At 44.9% G+C, this 21,431-nt stretch overlaps 1 protein-coding gene across 1 annotated transcript in view; it reads right to left on the reverse strand.

The window, feature by feature from the left end:
* Nucleotides 1-20,452, reverse strand: part of LOC144489533 (E3 SUMO-protein ligase ZNF451-like) — a gene marked incomplete at its 3' end in the record, with an annotated part of 51,422 nt that extends 30,970 nt beyond the window's left edge. The window contains exons 1-2 of the mRNA XM_078207401.1: nucleotides 20,342-20,452; nucleotides 2,040-2,124 (exon numbers count right to left, since the gene is read on the reverse strand). Coding sequence (XP_078063527.1) covers nucleotides 2,040-2,124; nucleotides 20,342-20,358 — 102 coding nt within the window. The remainder of the gene's footprint in view (nucleotides 1-2,039; nucleotides 2,125-20,341) is intronic.
* Nucleotides 20,453-21,431: the final 979 nt, after the last annotated feature.

The following is a 21,431-nucleotide window of genomic DNA, read 5'->3' on the forward strand; positions in this document are numbered from 1 at the left end:
TGCACCCCAGAAATTCTCTCTTCCACCTTCTCCCATCGGGAAAACATTACAAAAGTCTGAGGTCACATACCAACCGACTCAAGAACAGCTTCTTCCCTGCTGCCATCAGACCTTTGAATGGGTCTAGTTTGCATTAAGTTGATCTTTCTCTACACCCTAGCTGTGACTGTAACACTACATTCTGCACCCTCTCCTTTCCTTCTCTATGAACGGTATGCTTTGTTTGTATCATGTGCTGGAAACAATACTTTGCACTGTATCCCAATACATGTGGCAATAATAAATCAAATCAATTGGTGGGTCCTATTCAACCTGCCTCATGTATAACCTTCCATGATCATTACTCTGGAACTCATTGTACTCCAGCCTTTTGAGGCCAAGGAGAATTCCAAAAGAACGCCTAACATAGTAGGCGATCCCTTGGCCAGTGTAAACGGGCGGGTGGGGAGAGGTAACACTAAGTTAAAAACCACGGCACAGTGGCACAGTGCTCAGCACTGCTGCCTCACAGCTCCAGGGGCCTGGGTTCAATTCCCAGCTTGGGTCACTGTCTGTGTGGAGTTTACACGTTCTCCCCGTGTCTGCGTGAGTTTCCTCTGGTGCTGAGGTTTCCTCCCACAGTCCAAAGATGTGCGGGTTAGGTGCATTGGCCACGCTAAATTGCCCCTTAGTGCCCCGGGATGCATAGGTTAGAGGGATTAGTGGGATATATGTGTGGGGTTGTGGGGATAGGGCCTGGGGTGGGATTATTGTCGGTGCAGACTCGATGGGCTGAATGGCCTCCTTCTGTACTGTAGGGTTTCTATGATTAACAAAAAACGATCAATAGATGCAATAAAAAACAGGTGAAGAGGGCACTCAGTAGAGCGTACGGCTCTGCTACACTGTGTTAACTCAACACTGTTATAATTCTGCAGCTCTTTCTTGGTGCTTTTACCCATCTGGTTACTACCTCCCTACCTCTAACAACAACTTTTTATTAAGAGCTTCCATCTCACCAAAGAGGCTTCAGGCCAATCCCCATCCAACAACCTGCTCTGAAAACTCTGCTCACATTTTGAGCAGCTGCGACAATCCACAACTGAAAACAAACAACGACATTCTGATTAAAATAACCCACAACATTCTGAGAAAAAAAAAGTCAATCCACCCTATATCCCACCCTTCAACAAAATTTCCAGGGTCTGTGTCCACAACTTCACCGAAATCTAATCAGTTATTCCTTGGGTCATACCCTATTTGTCTACCAAGTTTCGTTGAAATCTGCCCATCAGCTTTTGAGAAATTCTTTACAGGCAAACTGACAATCAGAGGACAAAATATTACCGCGGAGGTTTAAAAAAATGTTACAAACGAGCTGGCCAGTCCAGAGAGAGACCGTTTGCTTCCCGCTTAATTGCCAAAGCAGCAGGGTAGAGGCCACTGGTCAAAATGGGCCTAGAGCACTGTGTCCAATTCTGGTCACGAAGACATGTGTAAGATGCCCAGTTCCCAGAAGGTGGTTCGGAGAATAACCAGGAGGATGGCCTCCATCACCCCTGACGGTGGCACACTGGTTAGCACTGTTGCTTCACAGCGCCAGGGACCCGAGTTCGATTCCCAGCTTGGGTCACTGTCTGCGTGGAGTTTGCACATTCTCCCTGCGTGGGTTTCCTCCGGGTGTTCCAGTTTCCTCCCACAGTCCGAAAGACGTGCTGGTTAGGTACAATGGCCGTGCTAAATTCTCCCTCACTGTACCCGAACAGGTGCCGGAGTGTGGCGACTCGGGGATTTTCACAGTGTTAACGTAAACCTACTTGTGACAAATAAATAAACTTTACTTTGCTCCTGGTGATTGCTAGCTTGTGCTATGCCATCTCCCCAAAGGGTGCAGTGTCCACTGGAGGAGAAAAAAAGACAGAGGAAGATACAGGGAAAGACCTGCCTCACCTTCACTTGGATCAATTAGAGAGGTATCCCAAAGTACGTTCTGTGGTCAAGGGATCAGAGGGGAAAAAGTACCAACTATGCAGACAAATACACAACATTCGAATACGTACGCTCACAAATATCACTTCTTCTTCACTCTCACGTTTTTCTGCTGGCATCAATCCATCGCTGGACGACATGATAGAAAAGGAGGATCTACAAGGGAAAAGACCGCATAAAATATTGGCGAAATGTCTTCAAATACCTTTGAAAATCATCAGAGAGCAGGCTTGCCAAAAAAATACTGCATTCTATTTATAAGCCGCCATTGCTAAAGCAAGCTTAAAATGCGAAATAGCTGCTTGAGAATTGCTTCACAGAGTCAGCAATGTTATCTTCTGTAAAAGTTTGCCCAACCATTCCATGAGACAGCTTTTTTTCCTAAGCCTTTCAGCTTCACTGGCGAGACCAGCGTTTTTTGCCCAAACCAAATTGAGGCGGCGACGTGGAGTTGTCTTCTCGAACTGCTGCAGTCTGTCTGGGGTGACATATCTGTAGCAGTTGGCACAACTTGAATGGCTCATTTCAAGAGCAGTTAAGAGTCAACCACATTGCTGTGGGTCTGGAGTCACATGTAGGGTAACCACAGTAAGAAGTCTCACAACACCAGGTTAAAGTCCAACAGGTTTATTTGGTAGCATAAGCCACACAAGCTTTCAGAGCGTTGCCCCTTCATCAGGTGAGTGAAGAGTTGTGTTCACAAACAGGGCATATATAGACACAAACTCAATTACAATATAGTGGTTGGAATGCGAGTCTTTACAGGTAATCAAGTCTGTCTGCTTACCTGTAAAGATTCGCATTCCAGCCATTCGTTGCAATTGAATTGGTGTCTATATATGCCCTGTTTGTGAACCGAACTCTTCATTCACCTGATGAAGGGCAATGCTCCGAAAGCTCGTGCTACCAAATAAACCTGTTGGACTTTAACCTGGTGTTGTGAGACTACTTACTGTACTTACCCCAGTCCAACGCTGACAACTCCACATCATGTAGGGCAAGGACAGCAGATTTCCTTCCCTACAGGACATTAGTGAACCAAGTTGGTTTTATGACAATGAATGACAATTTAATGGTCACCACCACTAAGGCTAGGTTTAAGTTAATTTATTAGTGTCACAAGTGGGCTTACATTAACAGTGCAATGAAGTTACTGTGAAAATCCCCTAGTCGCCACACTCCGGTGCCTGTTCGGGTACAGGGAGAATTTTAGCATGTGCACCTAACCAGCGCGTCTTTCAGACTGTGGGAGGAAACCGGAGCACCCGGGAGGAAACCCACGCAGACACGGGGAGAATGTGCAGACTCTGCATAGACAGTGACCTAAGCCAGGAATCGAACCCAGGTCCCTGACGCTGAGGCAGCAGTGCTAACCACTGTCCCACCGTGCCGCCCGACTCGATTTCAAATCCAAATTTATGAACTGAATTTCTAAATTAAATGTAAATTCCACCAAATGCCATGGTGGGTTTTTGAACCAGTGTCACCAAAACATTAGCCTAGGTCTCCAGATTGTTAGATCAATGACACTGTCATTATGCCACCATCTGCCCTCCTCTTTTGCTCACGCCTTCATATTGTTTGCTCATGTTAAGTTGATCTTTATCTATACCCTGCAACACTACATTCTGCACCCTTTCCTTTCCTTCTCCCCTATGTACGCTATGAACGGTATGTTTTGTCTGTATAGTGTGCAACAAACAATACTTTTTACTTTATACCAATACGTGACAATAATAAATCAAATCATAGAATCCCTACAGTGCAGAAGGAGACCATTCGGCCCATCCAGCCTGCACCAACAACAATCCCACCCAGGCCCTATCCCCATAATCCCACTTAGTTATCCTGACATGACAGGACAATTTACCATGGCCAATCCACTTAACCTGCACATCTTTGGGCTGTGGGAGGAAACCCATGCAGACACAGGGAGAATGTGCAAACTCCACACAGACAGTGACCCGAGGCTGGAATTGAACCCGGGCCCCTGGCGCTGTGAGGCAGCAGTGCTAACCACTGTACCACAATGTCGCCCCAAATCATTCTCCCAAAATCCATCAAAAGACCTCCTAATAGAACTCAATGTTTCCCCAAGACCTTTACCACCTGCAGCTTTCTCTCCCTCAAACTCCAGAGGGAGGTGGCGGTGCAGTGGTATGAGTATTCCAGAAGCGGGGCTAAAGCTCTTGGACACAGGTTCAAATCCTACCACTGCAACTGATGGATTTAAATTCAATTAATAAAAGCTTGTCTTGGTAATATTGACCACAAAACCATTGTGGATTGTAGTAAAATCCCATATGCTGTCCCTTGGGAAAGGGAATCTGATGTCCTTACCTGGTCTGGTCTACATGTAATTCCAGATCCACAGCAATGTGGTTGACTCTGAAATGCCCTCTGAAATGGTCGAGCAAGCCACTCAGTTGTAACAAAGGCTACAAAATCCGCAAGGAGGAACGAAACCAGAGAGACCACCAGTATTGGCCTGGGCACCTGAAACGCCAACAGCAAACCCAGCCTTTTGATCCTGCAATGTCCTCCTTACTAATATCTAAGAGGTTGATGCCATAATTTGGAGAGCTGTTCCACAGACTAGTCAAGCAGCAAACTGGCATGATCGGCAAGTTCTGATTCCATGCGTATGACTATGTCCCAGACACTACCAGTCCTGGGTATGTCCTGACCCACCACCAGGACAGAGGTGGTGTTACAGTGATGTCCAGTTGGGAGGAAAGTGTCCTGGGAGTCCTCAACACTGACTCTAGATTCAATGAAGTCTCGTGGCACCAGGTCAGATCTGGGCAAGGAAACTACCTGCTGATTTCCACTTACTGCCCCCCTGCACCCCTTCAGTTGATGAATCAGTACATGTTGAATAGCACTTGAAGGAAGCACTGAGGATGACAAGGGCACAGAATGCAGTCCGAGGTGAGGATTTCAATGTCCATCACCAAGAGTGGTTCGGTAACATCACTACAGACTGAGCTGGCCAGCAGCAAAAGTAAGGAGTCTAACAACACCAGGTTAAAGTCCAACAGGTTTATTTGGTAGCAAACACCACTAGCTTTCGGAGCGCTGCTCCTTCGTCAGGTGAGTGGGAGATCTGCTCACAAACAGCAAACAGGGCACATAATGACTTTATAATCTGTAACCTCACTGCCCAACACCCCACCATTATCATCAATCCTGAAGAGTGCAGGAGGACATGCCAGCCATACCTAAAAATGAGGTGTCAACTTGGTGCCGCTACAACACAGAACTACTTGAATGCCAAACAATGAAGGAGCATGTGCTACACAGAGCTAAACAAGTCCACAACCAATAGACCGGATCCAAGCTCTGCAGTCCTGTCACAACCAATTGTGAATGGTGTTGAACAATTAATCAGAGGAGGAGGCTCCATAAATATCTCCATCCACCATGCTGGGAGAGTCCTGTACATCAGTGCAAAAGATGAAGCATATGCATTTGCAACAATCTTCAGCCAGAAGTGCTGAATGGATGGTCCATCCTAGCCTCCTCCGGAGGTCCTCAGCATCACAGAAGCCACTCTCCAGCCAATGTGATACCAAGAAACAGCTGAAGGCACTGGATACTGAAAAGGCGATGGGCCTTGACAATATTCCAGATAAGATGACCTTTTGGAGTCGGTGCAGGTGCGATGGGCCAAATGGTCTCCTTCTGCACAGTAGGTATTCTACGGAATGCAGAAAATTACCACGGTTTATCCTGTACAGAAGAAGCAGGACAAGCCAACCTGGCCAATTAATGCCCCATCAGTCTACTCTGCCAGCAATAACCTACTCTTTGAAGCTTTAATTCATCTCCTGACCGCATTAAGGCCTTGATCCAAACATGGACAAAGAGCTGAATTGTAAAGGTGAGGTGAGAGTGACTGTCCTTGACATTTGATCAAGTGCGGCATCAACAGGGCCAAGCAAAACTGAAATCAATGGGAACCAGGGGGCAAAGTCTCCAGTGATTGGGAGTAATTCCTAACATAATGCAAGGTGGCTGGTTGTTGGAGGTCAATCATATCAGTCCCAGGACATCTCCACATCAGTTCCTCAGGGTCGTGCCCCAGGCCTGACCATCTTCAGCTACTTCATCAATGACCTTCCCTCCATTATGTCAGACAGATGTGGGAATGTCACCAGTGTGTACCATACAAAGATGCACTGCAGCAACTCACCAAGACTTCTCCAACAGCACATTCCAACCCAATGAGCTTGACCACTCAGGGGGACAAGGGAGCAGATGCATGGGAGCACCACCACTTGCAAGTTCTCTTCCAAGGCACATGCCATCCTTGGAAATATATTGCCTTTCCTTCACTGTCCATGAGTCAAAATCCTGGAACTCTTCCAAACAGTATTGTGGGTGTACCTATCCCACATGGACTGCAGTGGTTGAAGAATGCAGCTCAACACCACCATCTTGAGGGCAATTACAGACTGGCAATAATGCTGGCCCACCTAGCAATACCGCATCCCAAGAATGAACAAAAAAAAATCAACAAGTTTATAACTCATGCTTGACCACCTTTGGAGGCATCTTCTGCTGTTGACATAGATCTATTGCCAAAATTCCACAGGGCAGAAAAAGGCCATTCAGGCCCTGAAGTCTGCTTAACCAATCAATTAGACCATACATGGCTGATCTGTACCTTAAATCCATCTACTCATACACACGCATAGCTTTGAAGACATGTCACCCAGACTTGAAACATTGGCTCTATTCTCTCTCCACAGATGCTGTCAGGCCTGCTGAGATTTTCTAGCATTTTCTGTTTCAGATTCCAGCATCCACAGTATTTTGCTTTTATCTCTACTCACCTTGGCCGTTACCCAAATACCTTTGACCAACAATAATCTATCCAATAAAATAAGCAAAATACTGCAGATGCTGGAATCCGAGCAGAAAATGTTCTGGCAGCATGTCAGGAGAGAAAACAGAGTTAGCCTGCCCACCTCAGTCTTACAATTTTCCACAAATCCCCAGACCTCAACGGTTACTTTTGGTGGGAAATTTCCAGATTCTCACTACCCATGGTGCAAAAAAAAGTGCCTTGACATCACCCCAAAATGGTCAGCTCAACTCCTTTGATCACCTTAATAAAATGATTTTAAAAATACTCAATTTCCCACTTTTCTTTTTGCACATTCATTGATTTCATATTCTGCACTCAAAGAGATAAATGAACAGCACGTAACTGATCCTCTGACAGCCCCTTTTTCAGACCCTGGGACCCAGACAGCTGAAAGCATTGCTGCTAATGGTGGGGTAATGGGCCAGAATTGGGCAGCAGCAGAGATTTTGGACAACTAAAACTCTAGGAGTTAAATAAATACACCTTCAGAGTGACTATTTGCAAACAAATTGCCTAATAGAGGCAATTGCCTTATGCTGATGGAGCAAAACCTATGTGTTTTTTTAAACAAGTCAGAATAGCAAACATCCCCACCCCTTCTGGCTTGTCTTTCTGCAATCCCCCAGTTCAGTTTTACTCTCGACACCAACCTCCAGCACACCAGCTTGCTTCTTCAGCAGTCCACACACACAGGCAGACACAGCTTGAAAACTTGTCCCCAGTCCAGCAGAGATTCAGTGCCCTGCTGCAGCTGCCCGAATGCACTCTCTTCTCAACACTGCATTCAAACCACAGTGCATGTGTTTGCGAGAGCGCTGAGGTAATTAATTATAAACCCAGGAAAGGAGAAGGCTCACAAACCGCGCCAACCAACTCCTCACGTTGACAGCAACGCGGCTCCAGCAACTGGCCGTCCCTCACTACGCCTGCGCCACCGCCGTCTTCCTCGAGTCAATGCGCCTGCGCCGACCTCTTCGTCCGGTCAGTGTGCATGCGCGGACCTCTCCTTCGAGTCTGTGCGCCTGCGCCGACCTCTTCAACCCGCACTGACCTCTTCCCGGGGGAAGTGCGCCTGCGCCGCCCTCAGTGAGCCGGCGTCGCCGTCTTCCCACCTCCTCGTCACTGCGCTTGCGCTGCCTTTGCACACTGGTCACTGCGCCTGCGCTGTTGTTTCAGCCTTCACTTCTCCACCCTGGTCACCGCGCCTGCGCCGCTGTCTTGATCCCACCCGCCCCCCCCGGCCCGATCCCCTGATTACTGCGCCTGCGCTGCCTTCTCACGTGCCGCCGCCCAGCGTCAGCCCGCTCCCTTTCCCCGCCCCTTGCTCACTGCGCCTGTGCCGTCGTCTCTGGTACTGCACACAGAGGGGGCGCCTGACTCACTGTTTACGTCAGATATGTCTGCAGCATCAGTCACCAGATGTGGCCCAGGTACACAGAGACTTAGGGACAAGTCATGCTGGACATTTATTTTCTTAAATAAACGGCAAGAAAATTCATGCAAATCCAGCGCAGTTTAAAGAAATTAGTTACAAAAGCAGAAAAGTGCTGGGAAATCTCAGCAGGTCCGACAGCATCTGTGGAGATGAGAGTTGAACCAACCAAGGGTCATCGAGACTCGAAACGTTGGTTCTTCTCTCATCTCAACACAGATGCTGTCAGACTTGCTGAGATTTTCCAGCATTTTTCTGTTTTTGTTTCAGATTTCAGTATTTTGCATTTATCTAAGAAATTAGTTAATTTACTGAGATCATTCAATTTGCTTCCTAAGGAACTAAAATGTACCAATATATTCATCAAAGTTTATTTATTAGTGTCACAAGTAGGCTTACATTAACTCTGCAATGAAGTTAGTGTTAAAATCCCTTAGTCATCACACTCTGGCACCTGTCCAGGTACACTGAGGGAGAATTTAGCATAGCCAATGCACCTAACCAGCACATCTTTTGGACTGTAGGAGGAAACCAGAGCACCCGGAGGAAACCCATTCAGACATGGGGAGGATGTGCAGATTCTGCACAGACAGTGACCCAAGCCGGGAATCGAGCGCGGGGTCCCTGGTGCTGTGAGGCAGCGGTGCTAACCATGCCACCCAGTTTAGTTTTAAGGAGCTAAAATGTACCAAAATATAATAAGTGTCATCCTTGGTTTCAGTAGATAACAGTCTTGCTTCTTGGGTTTAAATTCCCAATCCCAGAGACTTGAGGATCTCACATATGCTGATATGCCCAGTGCAATACTGAGAGAGTGCTGGACCGTCACAGGTGCCAAAGACACCAAAAGACCAAGGCTCTCTTAAATGAAGATGCAGAATCCCATGACTGCTTAAAAAAGGAAGAGCGTTTATGGAGTGCCTTCTGCAACTGCAGGATGCTGCAAAGTGTTTAACAGCCAATGAAGAACTGTCAGACTGTTGTCACTGTTGATATAATTGGAAACACAACATTCAATTTATCCACTGCAAGATGTACAAATAGTGATGCAATAATGACTCGATAATTTGTTTATTCCAGTGATGTTAATTGAGGGATAAATATTGACCAGGGCATTAAAACAGAAACTTATAGGGTCTGGCAGCATCTGTGGGTAGACTGAGATAGGACACTGGGGCAACTCCCTTGTACTTCGTTGAAATGCTATGGGATATTCTATCACGCTGAAAGGACAGACAACACCTCCGACAGAATAGTCTACTCTTAGTCTGAAACGGGCTGCTTTATTACCTTCTTTACTGAAGTGACAATACTTAAAATGTTCTTTATAAGCTGTAATGCACTTTGGCGAGTCCCAAGGAGCAAAAGGCACGATATAACTGCAAGCCAAAAGAGAAAATGCTGGAAAATCTCAGCAGGTCTGGCAGCATCTGTAAGAAGAGAGAAGAGCTGATGTTTCGAGTCCAGATGACAAAGGATCATCTGGACTCGAAACATCAGCTCTTTCTCGCCTTACAGATGCTGTCAGGCCTGCTGAGATTTTACAGTATTTTCTCTTTTGGTTTCAGATTCCAGCATCCTCAGTAATTTGCTTTTATATAAATGCAAGCCCTTTTGTTTATAAACCAGGGAATATGGGTAAAGACCCCAGCCCCTCCCCTCTCACAAGATGTAACCATAGGCAAAGGCTTCGAGCATTTCAAATGTGAATCATTTACCCAGAGGCACACGCCTGTTACATTGTTCCTCACTTTGACACAAAGACTCCAAGGATTGATGGAATTATGACCTAGACGCTTCATTTGAAGATAAAGCTTTATACAGATAGAGTTAACTGAGAGATGATGTTGCACACATCTCAGGCCCAGCCCTGCTGCTTGCAAACTGATTATGAATCATGAGACTAATATATCGCATCCTGTTGAGCTGGGTAATGATTGACAGTAGTTTAGGATACACCCCCTGAAAGATGCATGATGTCATATGACAACACCACCAGCACCAACAGACCCATGCTACACAGGCACTACACCACAGATACACTTTTAAAAGTTTATTTATTCGTGTCACAAGTAGGCTTACATTAACACTGCAGTGAAGTTACTGTGAAAATCCCCGAGTCGCCACACTCCAGATTCTGTTCGGGTACACTGAGGGAGAATTTAGCATGGCCGATGCACCTAACCAGCCCATCTTTCACACTGTGGGAGGAAACCAGAGCACCTGAAGGAAACCAACGCAGACACAGGGAGAACATGCAGATTCCGCAGTGACTCAAGCCGGGAATGGAACCCGGGTCCCTGGCACTGTGAGGCAGCAGTGCTAACCACTGTGCCACTGTGCCCCCGGGGGTGCAGAGGAGATTTATCAGAATGGTGCCAAGGATGAGGAATTTCATTTATATGGAGAGACTTAAAAACCTTTGAGCAGTGAAGGGTAGAAGATTCAATGATAACAGAAGATGATTGCCACAGTGGTTAGCACTGCTGCTTCACAGCGCCAGGGACCCGGGTTCAATTCCAGCCTTGGGTCACTGTCTGTGTGGAGTTTAATCCGTGCCCTCTGGTTTCTGACCATTCCAGTGTAAGCAGTTTCTCCCTTCTACTCCATCAAAACCTGTGATATTATTGAGCATCTTTATTGAATCACAGAAGCCCTACAATGCAAAAGGAGGCCATTCTCCCCGTGTCTCTGTGGGTTTCCTCCCACAGTCCAAAGCTGTGCAGGTTAACTTGCCCCTTGTAGATGTGTAGATTAGATGGATTAGCCATGGTATATCTGTGGGGTTAGAGGATGGGGTGGAGGTGTTGGCCTGGATAAGATACTTTGTCCGAGGGTCGGTGCAGACTCGATGGGCTGAATGGCCTTCTTTTGCACTGCAGGAACTCTGTGATTCAATGAAGCTACTCAGTGATGGAGTAGTAGGGAGTTATTTATCTTAATGATTTGGATGAGAATTTAGGAGGCATTGTTTGTAAGTTTGCAGATAACACCAAGATTGGTGGCATAGTGGACAGTGAAGAAGGTTATCTAGGGTGGGATCTTGATCAATTGGGCCAGTGGATTGATGAATGGCAGATGGAGTTTAATTTAGATAAATACGAGGTGATGCATTTTGGTAGATCGAACCAGTTCTGGACTTACTCAGTTAATGGTAGCGGAGTGGCGGACCATGCAAAGGTCCGTTGGGTGGGATTTTCTGGTTCTGGGCTGAGAACAGTTGGAAAATCCTGACCGTTGAGTTCCCAGTCCTTCCTTGTTGCAGCCAGGTCTTTGTTATTAGCACTGTATTATCCCATGTGGCTCCTTGTGCTTTGCAGCTCCCATGCTCTTCCGGAGTGAGGGGAGTGGGATGTAGTAACCCCTGCAATGAAGTTACTGTGGAAATCCCCTAGTTGCCACACTCCGGCCCCTGTCTGGACTTGGTTTCTGATCCTCCCAGTGTAAGCAATTTCTCATAGAGTCATAGAGGTTTACAGCATGGAAACAGGCCCTTCGGCCCAACTTGTCCATGCCACCCATTTTTTTTTAACCATTAAGCTAGTCCCAATTGATCGCTTTTGTCCCATATCCCTTTATACCAATCTTACCCATGTAACTGTCTAAATATTTTTTCAAAGACTAAGTTGTATCCGCCTCTGGCAGCTTAATCTAGACACTCATCACCCTCTGTGTGAAATAATTGCCCCTCTAGACCATTTTGTATCTCTCCCCTCTCACCTTAAACCTATGCCCTCTAATTTTAGACTCCCCTATCTTTGGGAAAAGATGTTGACCATCTAGCTGATCTATTATTTTTTAGGCCTTTATAAGATCACCCTTAAATCTCCTTTGCTCCAGGGAAAAAAGTCCCAGTATATCCAGCCTCACCTTATACCTCAAACCATCAAGTCCCAGTAGCATCCTAGTAAATCTTTTCTGCACTCTTTCTAGTTTAATGATATCCTTTCTATAATAGGATGACGAGAACTGTACACAGTATTCCAAGTGTGGCCTCACCAATGTCTTGTTCAACTTCAACAAAGTATCTTAACTCCTGTATTCAGTGTTCTGACCAATGAAACCAAACATGCTAAATGCCTTCTTCACCACTCTGTCCACCTGTGACTCCACTTCGTGACGATTCCCGTGGCGGGTGGGACGAGAAAATTCCCCCCAATATTCCTGATGATGAAGTATTCTTGATCATCATTTTCAAAACAATTTCCCAGTTCTGGGAAATAAAGTGAAGCAAAGTTAGGGAGCTTTTGGGTCACATTGATCAGATATCATCAGGTCTAGAAAAGGATCAACAAAAATTCAATGATAACTTGGAGGAGGACTACATTCAGTGATTTGAAAAAAGGATCTTGCCTGGGTGGATTTGAATAAAAGATTGTCAGGCAAAACAATAATTAAGCCATGGAAGGTTTTCAAAATAATTCAGGTGCAGACTTGACATTAAGTTGATCAATATTGTGTAAATGTTGAAATGCATTAGAGCCCTTTCCCATTGGAAAAAGTGCTACCATGTTTTCAAGACTGAAAAAATTGTTACTTAAGAAGTGTCCTGATCTGGTGAATTAGATGATCACAGCTCTTTAAGTTTGAATAAGATCTGTCTGCAGCTTTAAAAAAAAACATGCTCTTATGAGTGCTTTGATTGACAGAGTATCTGGTGTAGCTGAGGAAAAACTTACCTGTTTTTTTCAGTTTTAATGGATTTCATTTTCTGGAGCTGAAATGGTTTGTTTTGATTGCTGAGGTCACCATGAATGCTTAGCTGAGTTTCAAAACCTCCAAAACTATTTATCTGAGTGTCAGGCTGAGTTGACAGTTTTCAGAGGTTATTAAAGGATTATCTGTCTCTGACCAGGTTAGTTTCTAATAATTTGACCACTTGAGGAAATTTAAACATTTTTTGAGGGAGGGCTTTTTCTATGTGAAGTAGATAGGTCTACAAGATTATAACGTTTAATTGATTTTCATGTCCATTTCAAAGTCACAGCTCCTGAGGTCTGCCCATAGTGGATTCTGGATAAGTGCACATACGAACAAGGAGCAGGAGTAGACCATTCAGCCCCTCAAGCCTGCTCCGCCCTTTAATAAGATCATGGCTGATCTGATAGTACTGCAAATCTGCATTTTGTCTCCCTCCAATAACCTATAACCCACTTACTTACAAAGAATTTATCCATCTCTGCCTCAAAAATATTCAAAGGCTCTGCTTCCTTTACATTTTCAGGGCTAGAGTTCCAAAGACTCATGACCCTCTGAGTGAAAGAAAAATTGCCTCATCCCTGTTTTAAATGTCCCCTTATTTTTAAACAGTAACCCCTGGTTCTAGATTCTCCACAAGAGGAAATATCGTCTCCACATCCACCCCGTCAAAATCCCTCAGGATCTTAAAGGTTTTAATTAAGTCACCTCTTACTCTTTAAACTCGGTAAGAAGTCTCACAAAAAGTCCAACAGGTTTATTTGGAATCACGAACTTTTGGAGCACCGCTCCTTCATCAGGTGAGTAGAGTGTCAATATGCGCGATCTTCTTGGAGATCCTCTCCACTTTGAGCCAGCGGTTTGCAGTGTCAATGGTAGCCATGATGTGGGGATGCCAACATTGGACTGGGGTAAGCACAGTAAGAAGTTTCACAACACCAGGTTAAAGTCCAACAGATTTATTTGGAACCATGAGCTTTCAGAGTCACCTGACTTCTTACTGCGCCTACCCCAGTCCAACACCTGCATCTCCACATCATTTTCTAAACTCCAGCGAATACAAACCTAGCTTGTCTAACTTTTCTCATATGACAACCCAATACCCATTCCAGATATTGCTCTAAACTGTTTCCAAAAATGTGGAGGTTAGGGGGATCAGCAAGGTAAATACGTGGGAGTACGGGGTTGGGGCTGGGATATGATGCCAATCAGATAGTTCACTTAGATGCTCCACATGTTTTTCCCAGGTGTTGCTGCAGACCAACAGATTATTATTGTACACAATACAGTTGTTGAATCCAGCAATTACTTGGTTTGTCAACCTCTGAAAGGTGGCGTAACCTTACCTTGGCACAGGCTGTCTCAGGGTTACAAAAGCAAATATTTGTTCATCTTGATCTGTTGGTGGAACTTGCCAATAACTTTTAATCAAATCCATCTTGCTAGCAAAGCCTGAATTTCCAGTTCCATTAATGCAATCCTCAAGTTGGGTACCGTGGAACCCTGCATTGCGGAAGGATGCCCACATCTCACAATCGAGTGAAACAAAATGAACCAAATCAAAGTAGCTGGAGTCCTCCAATCATACTGGTACCAAAACCTGATGAATCATTTAGTCTCTGCATTGATTACAGGAAAGTTATCACTGTGACAAAAACTAACTCTTATTCAGTTACAGTGACGCAGCGGTTAGCACTTTTGTCTCACAGTGCCAAGTACCCGGGTTTGATTCTGACCTTGGATGATTGTCTGTGTGGAGTCTGCACATTCTTCCCATGTCTGTGTGGGTTTCCTTTGGGTACTCCGGTTTCCTCCTACAGTTCAAAGATGTGCAGGTTAGATGGATTGGAAGGTCTGGAATTTTAATTCATAGAATCATAGAAACCCTGCGGTGCAGAAGAGGTCATTTGACCCATCACGTTTGCACCAATTTTCTGACATAATATCTTACCCAGGCCCTCTCCCCTACCCTATCCCTGTAACCCCACACATTTTCCATGGCTAATCCATCAAAACTACACAATATGGGATACTAAGGGGCAATTTAGCATGGCCAATCCGCCTAACCTGCGTATATTTGGACTTTGGGACGAGACCGGCGCACTTGGAGGAAACCCACACAGATACGGGGAGGATGTGCAAACTCCACAGTCACCCAAGGCTGGATTCGAACTCAAGTCCCTGGAGTTGTCCCGCTTCAGGAACAAGTTCAGAAATATAAGGACCACAATTTCAGTTGTCTAACAATTTGAGCACTGCTCTTCTGAAAGAGTGGAATAAACATTAATTGCTTTCCACACTAAAACACTATGCAAAATAAAAGAACATGTGTCCTTAACCACCCTGGCTTCATAGCCACGTTGTCAAATGAGTTAAAATATCTCTCAACTTTGTCTTTGGTGAATTTCGATGCAAGGTGAATATTCTTTATTCAGTCAAAGCTTGGAGTGGGATCCAACATCATACAAACTGTTAGCCTCTCTTTTACTCTGTAACCTCAGCTTTGCTTTGTCTGACTGACTTCTTTCTCTCTATGAAACTCTCTTTCCTTATTGCTTTCCTCCCATGTAAACGTCTCTCTCTGGAGGTTCAAGTTCAAGCCTTCACATTTCCCTTCCTTTCTCTTCTTCAATTTGAAATTCCTTTTTCCATCTCAAGCTGCTTTATCTGAAATTGAATTCTAGCCAACTCGACCTGTATTCTACCTCAGTCAGGCATTACATGCAGCAATCCCAGTTGCTCTGCAGGACAGCATGGTGGCACAGTGGGTTAGCACTGCTGCCTCATGGTGCCAGGGACCTGGGTTCGATTCCCAGCTTGGGTCATTGTCTGTGCGGAGTCCGCGGGTGTTCCAGTTTCCTACCACAGTGCGAAAGACGTGCTGGTTAGTTGCACTGACCGTGCTAAGTTCTCCCTCAGTGTACCCGAACAGGCACTGGAGTGTGGCAACTAGGAGATTTTCATGGTAACTTCATTGCAGTGTTAATGTAAGCCTACTTGTGACGAATAAATAAACATTTGATTACTTCAATTATTTCTGCTATACACTGAGGGAGAATTTAGCATGGCCAATGCACCTAACCAGCACGTCTTTCAAACTGTGGGAGGAAGCCGGAGGAAACCCACGCAGATACGGGGAGAACATGCAGACTCCACACAGACAGAGACCCAAGCTAGGAATCGAACCCTGGTCCTTGGCGCTGTGAGGCAGCAATGCTAACCACTGCACCACCGTGCCGCCTTGATCGCTCTGCTGCTTATTGTATTGAAAAACTGTGCTTGAACATTCCCAAAATATTCCCATCCTCAGCTAAACCAGATGTCGGTTTGAAATGGATGATGAGTCAACACCTCAGTGACAGGAAATTGGAGGGTGAGGTAATTCAGGGAGCTGTGATGCAGTTCCCATCAGCTATCTGAGGCAGCATTAGCAGACGGCTGGAAGCAATTTACATGTCAATTTACTCAACCAAACAATGACAGATAGAACGGTGGGGTGTAAATATATATATTTTATATTCAACTTGATGCATGGATTGAACTCTCTATTAATAATTCCTGTTGCCTTGGTGCTCGCTGACCTATGATTACCAGTCAGTCAATGCCTCAATTTTAAAATTACCTCCTTCTTTCCAATCCCCTTCATGATCTTACCCCTCCCTACTTTTACAACCTGCTGCAGACGTACAACCCCACAAAGGATATTATTAAACTAGAAAGGATGCAGAAAGGATTTACGAGGATGCTACCAGGACTTGATAGTTTGAGTTATAAGGAGAGGCTGGATAGACTGGGACTTTTTTCCCTGGAGCGCAGGAGACTTCGGGGTGATCTTATAGAGGTCTATTAAATAATGAGGGGCATAGATCAGCTAGATAGTCAACATTTTTTCCTGAAGGTTGGGAATCTAAAACTAGAGGACATAGGTTTAAGGTGAGAGGGGAGAGATACAAAAGGTCCAGAGAGGCAATTTATTCTCACAGAGGGTGATAGTGTCTGGAACCAGCTGCCAGAGGTAGTAGTAGAGGTGGGTACAATTTTGTCTTTTAAAAAGTATTTAGACAGTTACATGGGTAAGATGGGTATAGAGGGATATGGGCCAAACGCAGGCAATTGGGACTAGCTTAGTGATTTAAAATAAAGGGCGGCATGGACAAGTTGGGCAGAAGGGCCTGTTTCCACACTGTAAACCTCTGTGACTCTAGAACTAACCCTCTGAGATATCAGCGCTCCTCAAATTCTGACCTCTTGTACTTCCAGATTTGTCTTCACTTCACCATTGGCAGTGATGCTCTCAGCTGACACAGCCCTAAGCTCTGGCATGTCCTCTCTAAGAAGTCTAACAACACCATGTTAAAGTCCAACAGGTTTATTTGGTAGGTTTGCTACCAAATAAACCTTTTGGACTTTAACCTGGTTTTGTTAGACTTCTTACTGTGTTTACCCCAGTCCAACGCCGGCATCTCCACATCATGTCCTCTCTAAGCCATTCCATTTCTTTCAAGATGATTCTTAAAACCTACCTCTTCAAGTGTATTTATTAGTGTCACACAATACATTAACACTGCAATGAAGTTACTGTGAAAATCCCCTAGTCGCCACACTCTGGCACCTGTTTGGGTACACTGAGGGGCAATTTAGCATGGCCAATGCACCTAACCAGCACGTTTTTTGGACTGTGGGAGGAAACCAGAGCACCTGGAGGGAACCCACGCAGACACGGGGATAACATGCAGACTCCACACAGACAATGACCCATTCAGGGAATCAAACCCGGGTCCCTGGAGTTGTGAGGCAGCAGTGCTAACCACTGTACCACCATGCCGCCGAACCAAACTTTGTGCTTGTTCTAATATACCCTTACGTGACTTGGTATCAAAGATTGTTTGATCACTCCCCTGTGAAGTGCAGTAGGAAGTTTTATATATATATGTATCCTGATCGTTGATGGTGTTGCGAAAACAGACTACAAATACCTGCAGTCCCTATAATTTCCTAGCTGGTGCAATGATATATGTATTCAATCTTGAAGACATCACAGCTTGTCTGTCACAGAATGATTCACATCAGCTTTCCGACAATAACTGCTATCTTAGAGCAAATATTAAATTTGGTTTGCAGGTTTCCCATTCCATTTGAAAACACATTAAAATTCCTCTATAAACCTATGGTAACATAATATATGAGTTCCCGCAGTACTCATTGAACACATAATTCAGGCTCTAGGTAAAAATATCAACTCCAAGGCTGCTTTATAATAGCTATTTTCAGTGTTAAGGATATCAAAACTTTATCTCTCATGCTATTTTATTGTGCTATGACCATGATGCCCAGTTTATCTAGCCCAACACCGCAAATCACATGGGCAGCACGGTCGCACAGTGGTTAGAACTGCTGCCTCACTGCGCCAGGGACCCGCGTTCAATTCGGCCTTGGGTGACTGTGGAGTTTGCACGTTCCCTCCTTGTCTACATGGGTTTCCTCTGGGTGCTCTGGTTTGCTCCCACATTCCAAAGATGTGCAGGTTAGGTGCATTGGCCATGCTAAATTGCCCATTAACGTCCAAAAATGTGTAGGTTAGGGTGATTAGTGGGGTACATATGTGGGGTTACAGGAATATGGCCTGGGTGGGATGTTCTGTCAGAAAGTCGGTGCAGATCTGATGGGCCAAATGGCCTCCTTTTGCACTGTAGGAATTCTATGATTCTATCTCACAATACTGACCAAAGATAGTAAATTCATCCATGGATCACACCATTAGTTTCAAAGTTTAATTCACACACCAAAATGACCAATTATTTACCTTCCACTGCTGTTAGACCTGGAATTAAAACGATTTTAACTAGGCCTCTTTCAATAAACTCAGAATGATTGACTTACTATATTGTCACAGGACTGGTTATCTCGAGACCAGGGTAATACTCTGGGGACCCTGGTTCGAATCCCACTAAGGATGATGGTGAAATTTGAATTCAAATCTGGAATTACAATTCTCAGGATAACTATTGTCTATTGTTGTGAAGACCCATCTGGTTCACTAATGTCCTTTAGGGAAGGAAATCTGCCGTCCTTACCTGACCTGGCCTACATGTGACTCCAGACGCACTTCAGCAATGTGGTTGACAGTGACCCAAGCCGGGAATGGAACCCGGGTCCCTGACGCTGTGAGGCCCAATGAAAGGGCACAATATTATTTGGACACTTGAATATTTTTAAAGAAGGTCATTAATTCACCTTGGACTGTCAACAAGCATACCTTTTCTAAGAAATCATCTGAGAAGCATACTACGTAAATGCCCTCTGGATTGGCCTCAGTTCAAGGGACGGGCAATAAATGCTGGCCCACAACCAGTGACACTCACAATGTGTGAATGAATAAAAAACACACACAGTTGTACTACTGAAGAATAACTATCCCTTTAAACAAAAACCCAGCACTTGCACATACACACGCACACAAACAAAGGACAAACAGCTAGGCTCTCTGCGGAGATGGGCTTTGGAGGATAGGCGTTATAACATAAAAGATAAAGTTTGCAGGGTTTCAATGCTGTCAATCTGGAGCTCCCTCATATGAAGATGTAATGAATGTCTGGAGGCTTTCACGAATAGAGCTTTGGCATAGCTGGATCAATCCTCTCATCTCAGCTTTTTCGGTTTCCTGCAGACAAACTATACTCAAATAAGGATTTTCTGGCTGCAGGTTAATAACCACACATGGAATTTTAGCAAGGCAGGGAGAGAGCAAATTAGGGCAACCTTCCTTCTCAATTTATCCCCCAAAACACACTGAGTTCAAAAGCAACAAATCAGAAAGTTAAAGTTTGCCTCTTGTCATATGATTTCCTGTAAATCATTAGCCTTTGCCAGTTCTTCCCCCAACAATTAAAGTGATTGCAGTTCAAAACAGAGAAACGACCTTCCCTCTCAAGTAGTATGCTGCTCAGATGATTTCTTAGAAAAGGTATGTTTGTTGACAGTCCAAGGTGAATTAATGACCTTCTTTAAAAGAATTCAAGTGTCCAAATAATATTGTGCCCATTCACCGGGCCTCACAACGTCTGGGGCCCGGGTTTGATTCCCGGTTTGGGTCACTGTCTGTGCGGAGTCTGCACTTTCTCCCCGTGTCTGAGTGGGTTTCCTCTGGGTGCTCTCCCACAGTCCGAATGTAAGCCTACTTGTGACACTAATAAATAAACTTTAAACTTTAATTTTTATGTCTTTCTGTGTCCTCGTTCAGGTTTTTACTTGGAAGTTTCACCGTCTTCCAAATCCTGGGCTTGGATTTGATCATTTTGCCCAGTGACTGCATTTTGATTTGGCATTCCAAGTGTGTGCAGTGTACCCAAATCCCCAAGACAAATCAATACCTTTCAGTCTGCTGCATTGATGGAATATTATTCTTCTTCTTACACTTTTGATCAGTACGTTCCTCAAATCATTTTGAAGAGGAAGCTTTGTGGAGGTGAAATTTATAACTGTATCTTTCCAAAAGAGTGTGGTTCTTCTTCAGGTAACAGCTACCAGACGATAAAAGAATATTTATACACTCAGACACAGGAACATGAATGGCCATTTGCAACAAATATATGCTTTTTCAACACTTATTTTTTTGCATCGATACATAATCAGCAGGGTGTTGGGGTGAAAAAGGGCTTTTCAGATCTTCAAAGTACAGCATTGTATGTGGGCGATGCAATTATCGGTTGACATGTGGAGTTCAGCTTGTTAGGTCTGAGGATTCAAGGGATTTATACTTTGATTTGCCTCATGATAGAACTTTCATGTTATAGACAGATTCTAGACAGACATGTTACAGATCTTTAGAATAAGCATTCACTGTTTCTAAGGTGGAGTGTTCTTTTTAAGTAGTAACGCCTTGCTGCAGGAGACGGTTTTTGACGTAGTGCGGTCACTCTCAACGAACCAGACTGCTCACAATCTTGCCACCCGATTTGATCTTGAGATGAACCTCTGATCCACATCTTCTACATCACTAACACCACTTACTTTTACCTCCTTAACATCACCCCACTCCCCCCTCCCCCCCCCGCATCTCCATCCTCCTCAATTCATCTGCTGCTGAAGTGCTCATCCATGCCTTTATAACCTCTTAGTTCTATTATTCTGTGTCTGTGTGGCACGGTGGGCCAGTGGTTAGCACTGCTGCCTCACAGCACCAGGGACCCGGGTTCAACTCTGGCCTCGGGTCACTGTTCGTGTGGAGTTTGCACGTTCTCCCTGTGTCTGCATGGGTTTCCTCCGAGTATTCTGGTTTCCTCCCACACGCCAAAGATCATAGAATCATAGAATCCCTACAGTGCAGAAGGAAGCCATTTGGCCCATCGAGTCTGCACCGACCACAATCCAACCCAGGCCCTATCTCCCCAGGCCCTATCCCCATAAACCCACGCATTTGCCCTAGCTAGTCCCCCAACACTAAGGGGCAATTTAGCATGG

The sequence above is a fragment of the Mustelus asterias genome, unplaced genomic scaffold (assembly GCF_964213995.1).
Source record: "Mustelus asterias unplaced genomic scaffold, sMusAst1.hap1.1 HAP1_SCAFFOLD_2280, whole genome shotgun sequence".
In the NCBI taxonomy this organism is placed as follows: domain Eukaryota; kingdom Metazoa; phylum Chordata; class Chondrichthyes; order Carcharhiniformes; family Triakidae; genus Mustelus; species Mustelus asterias.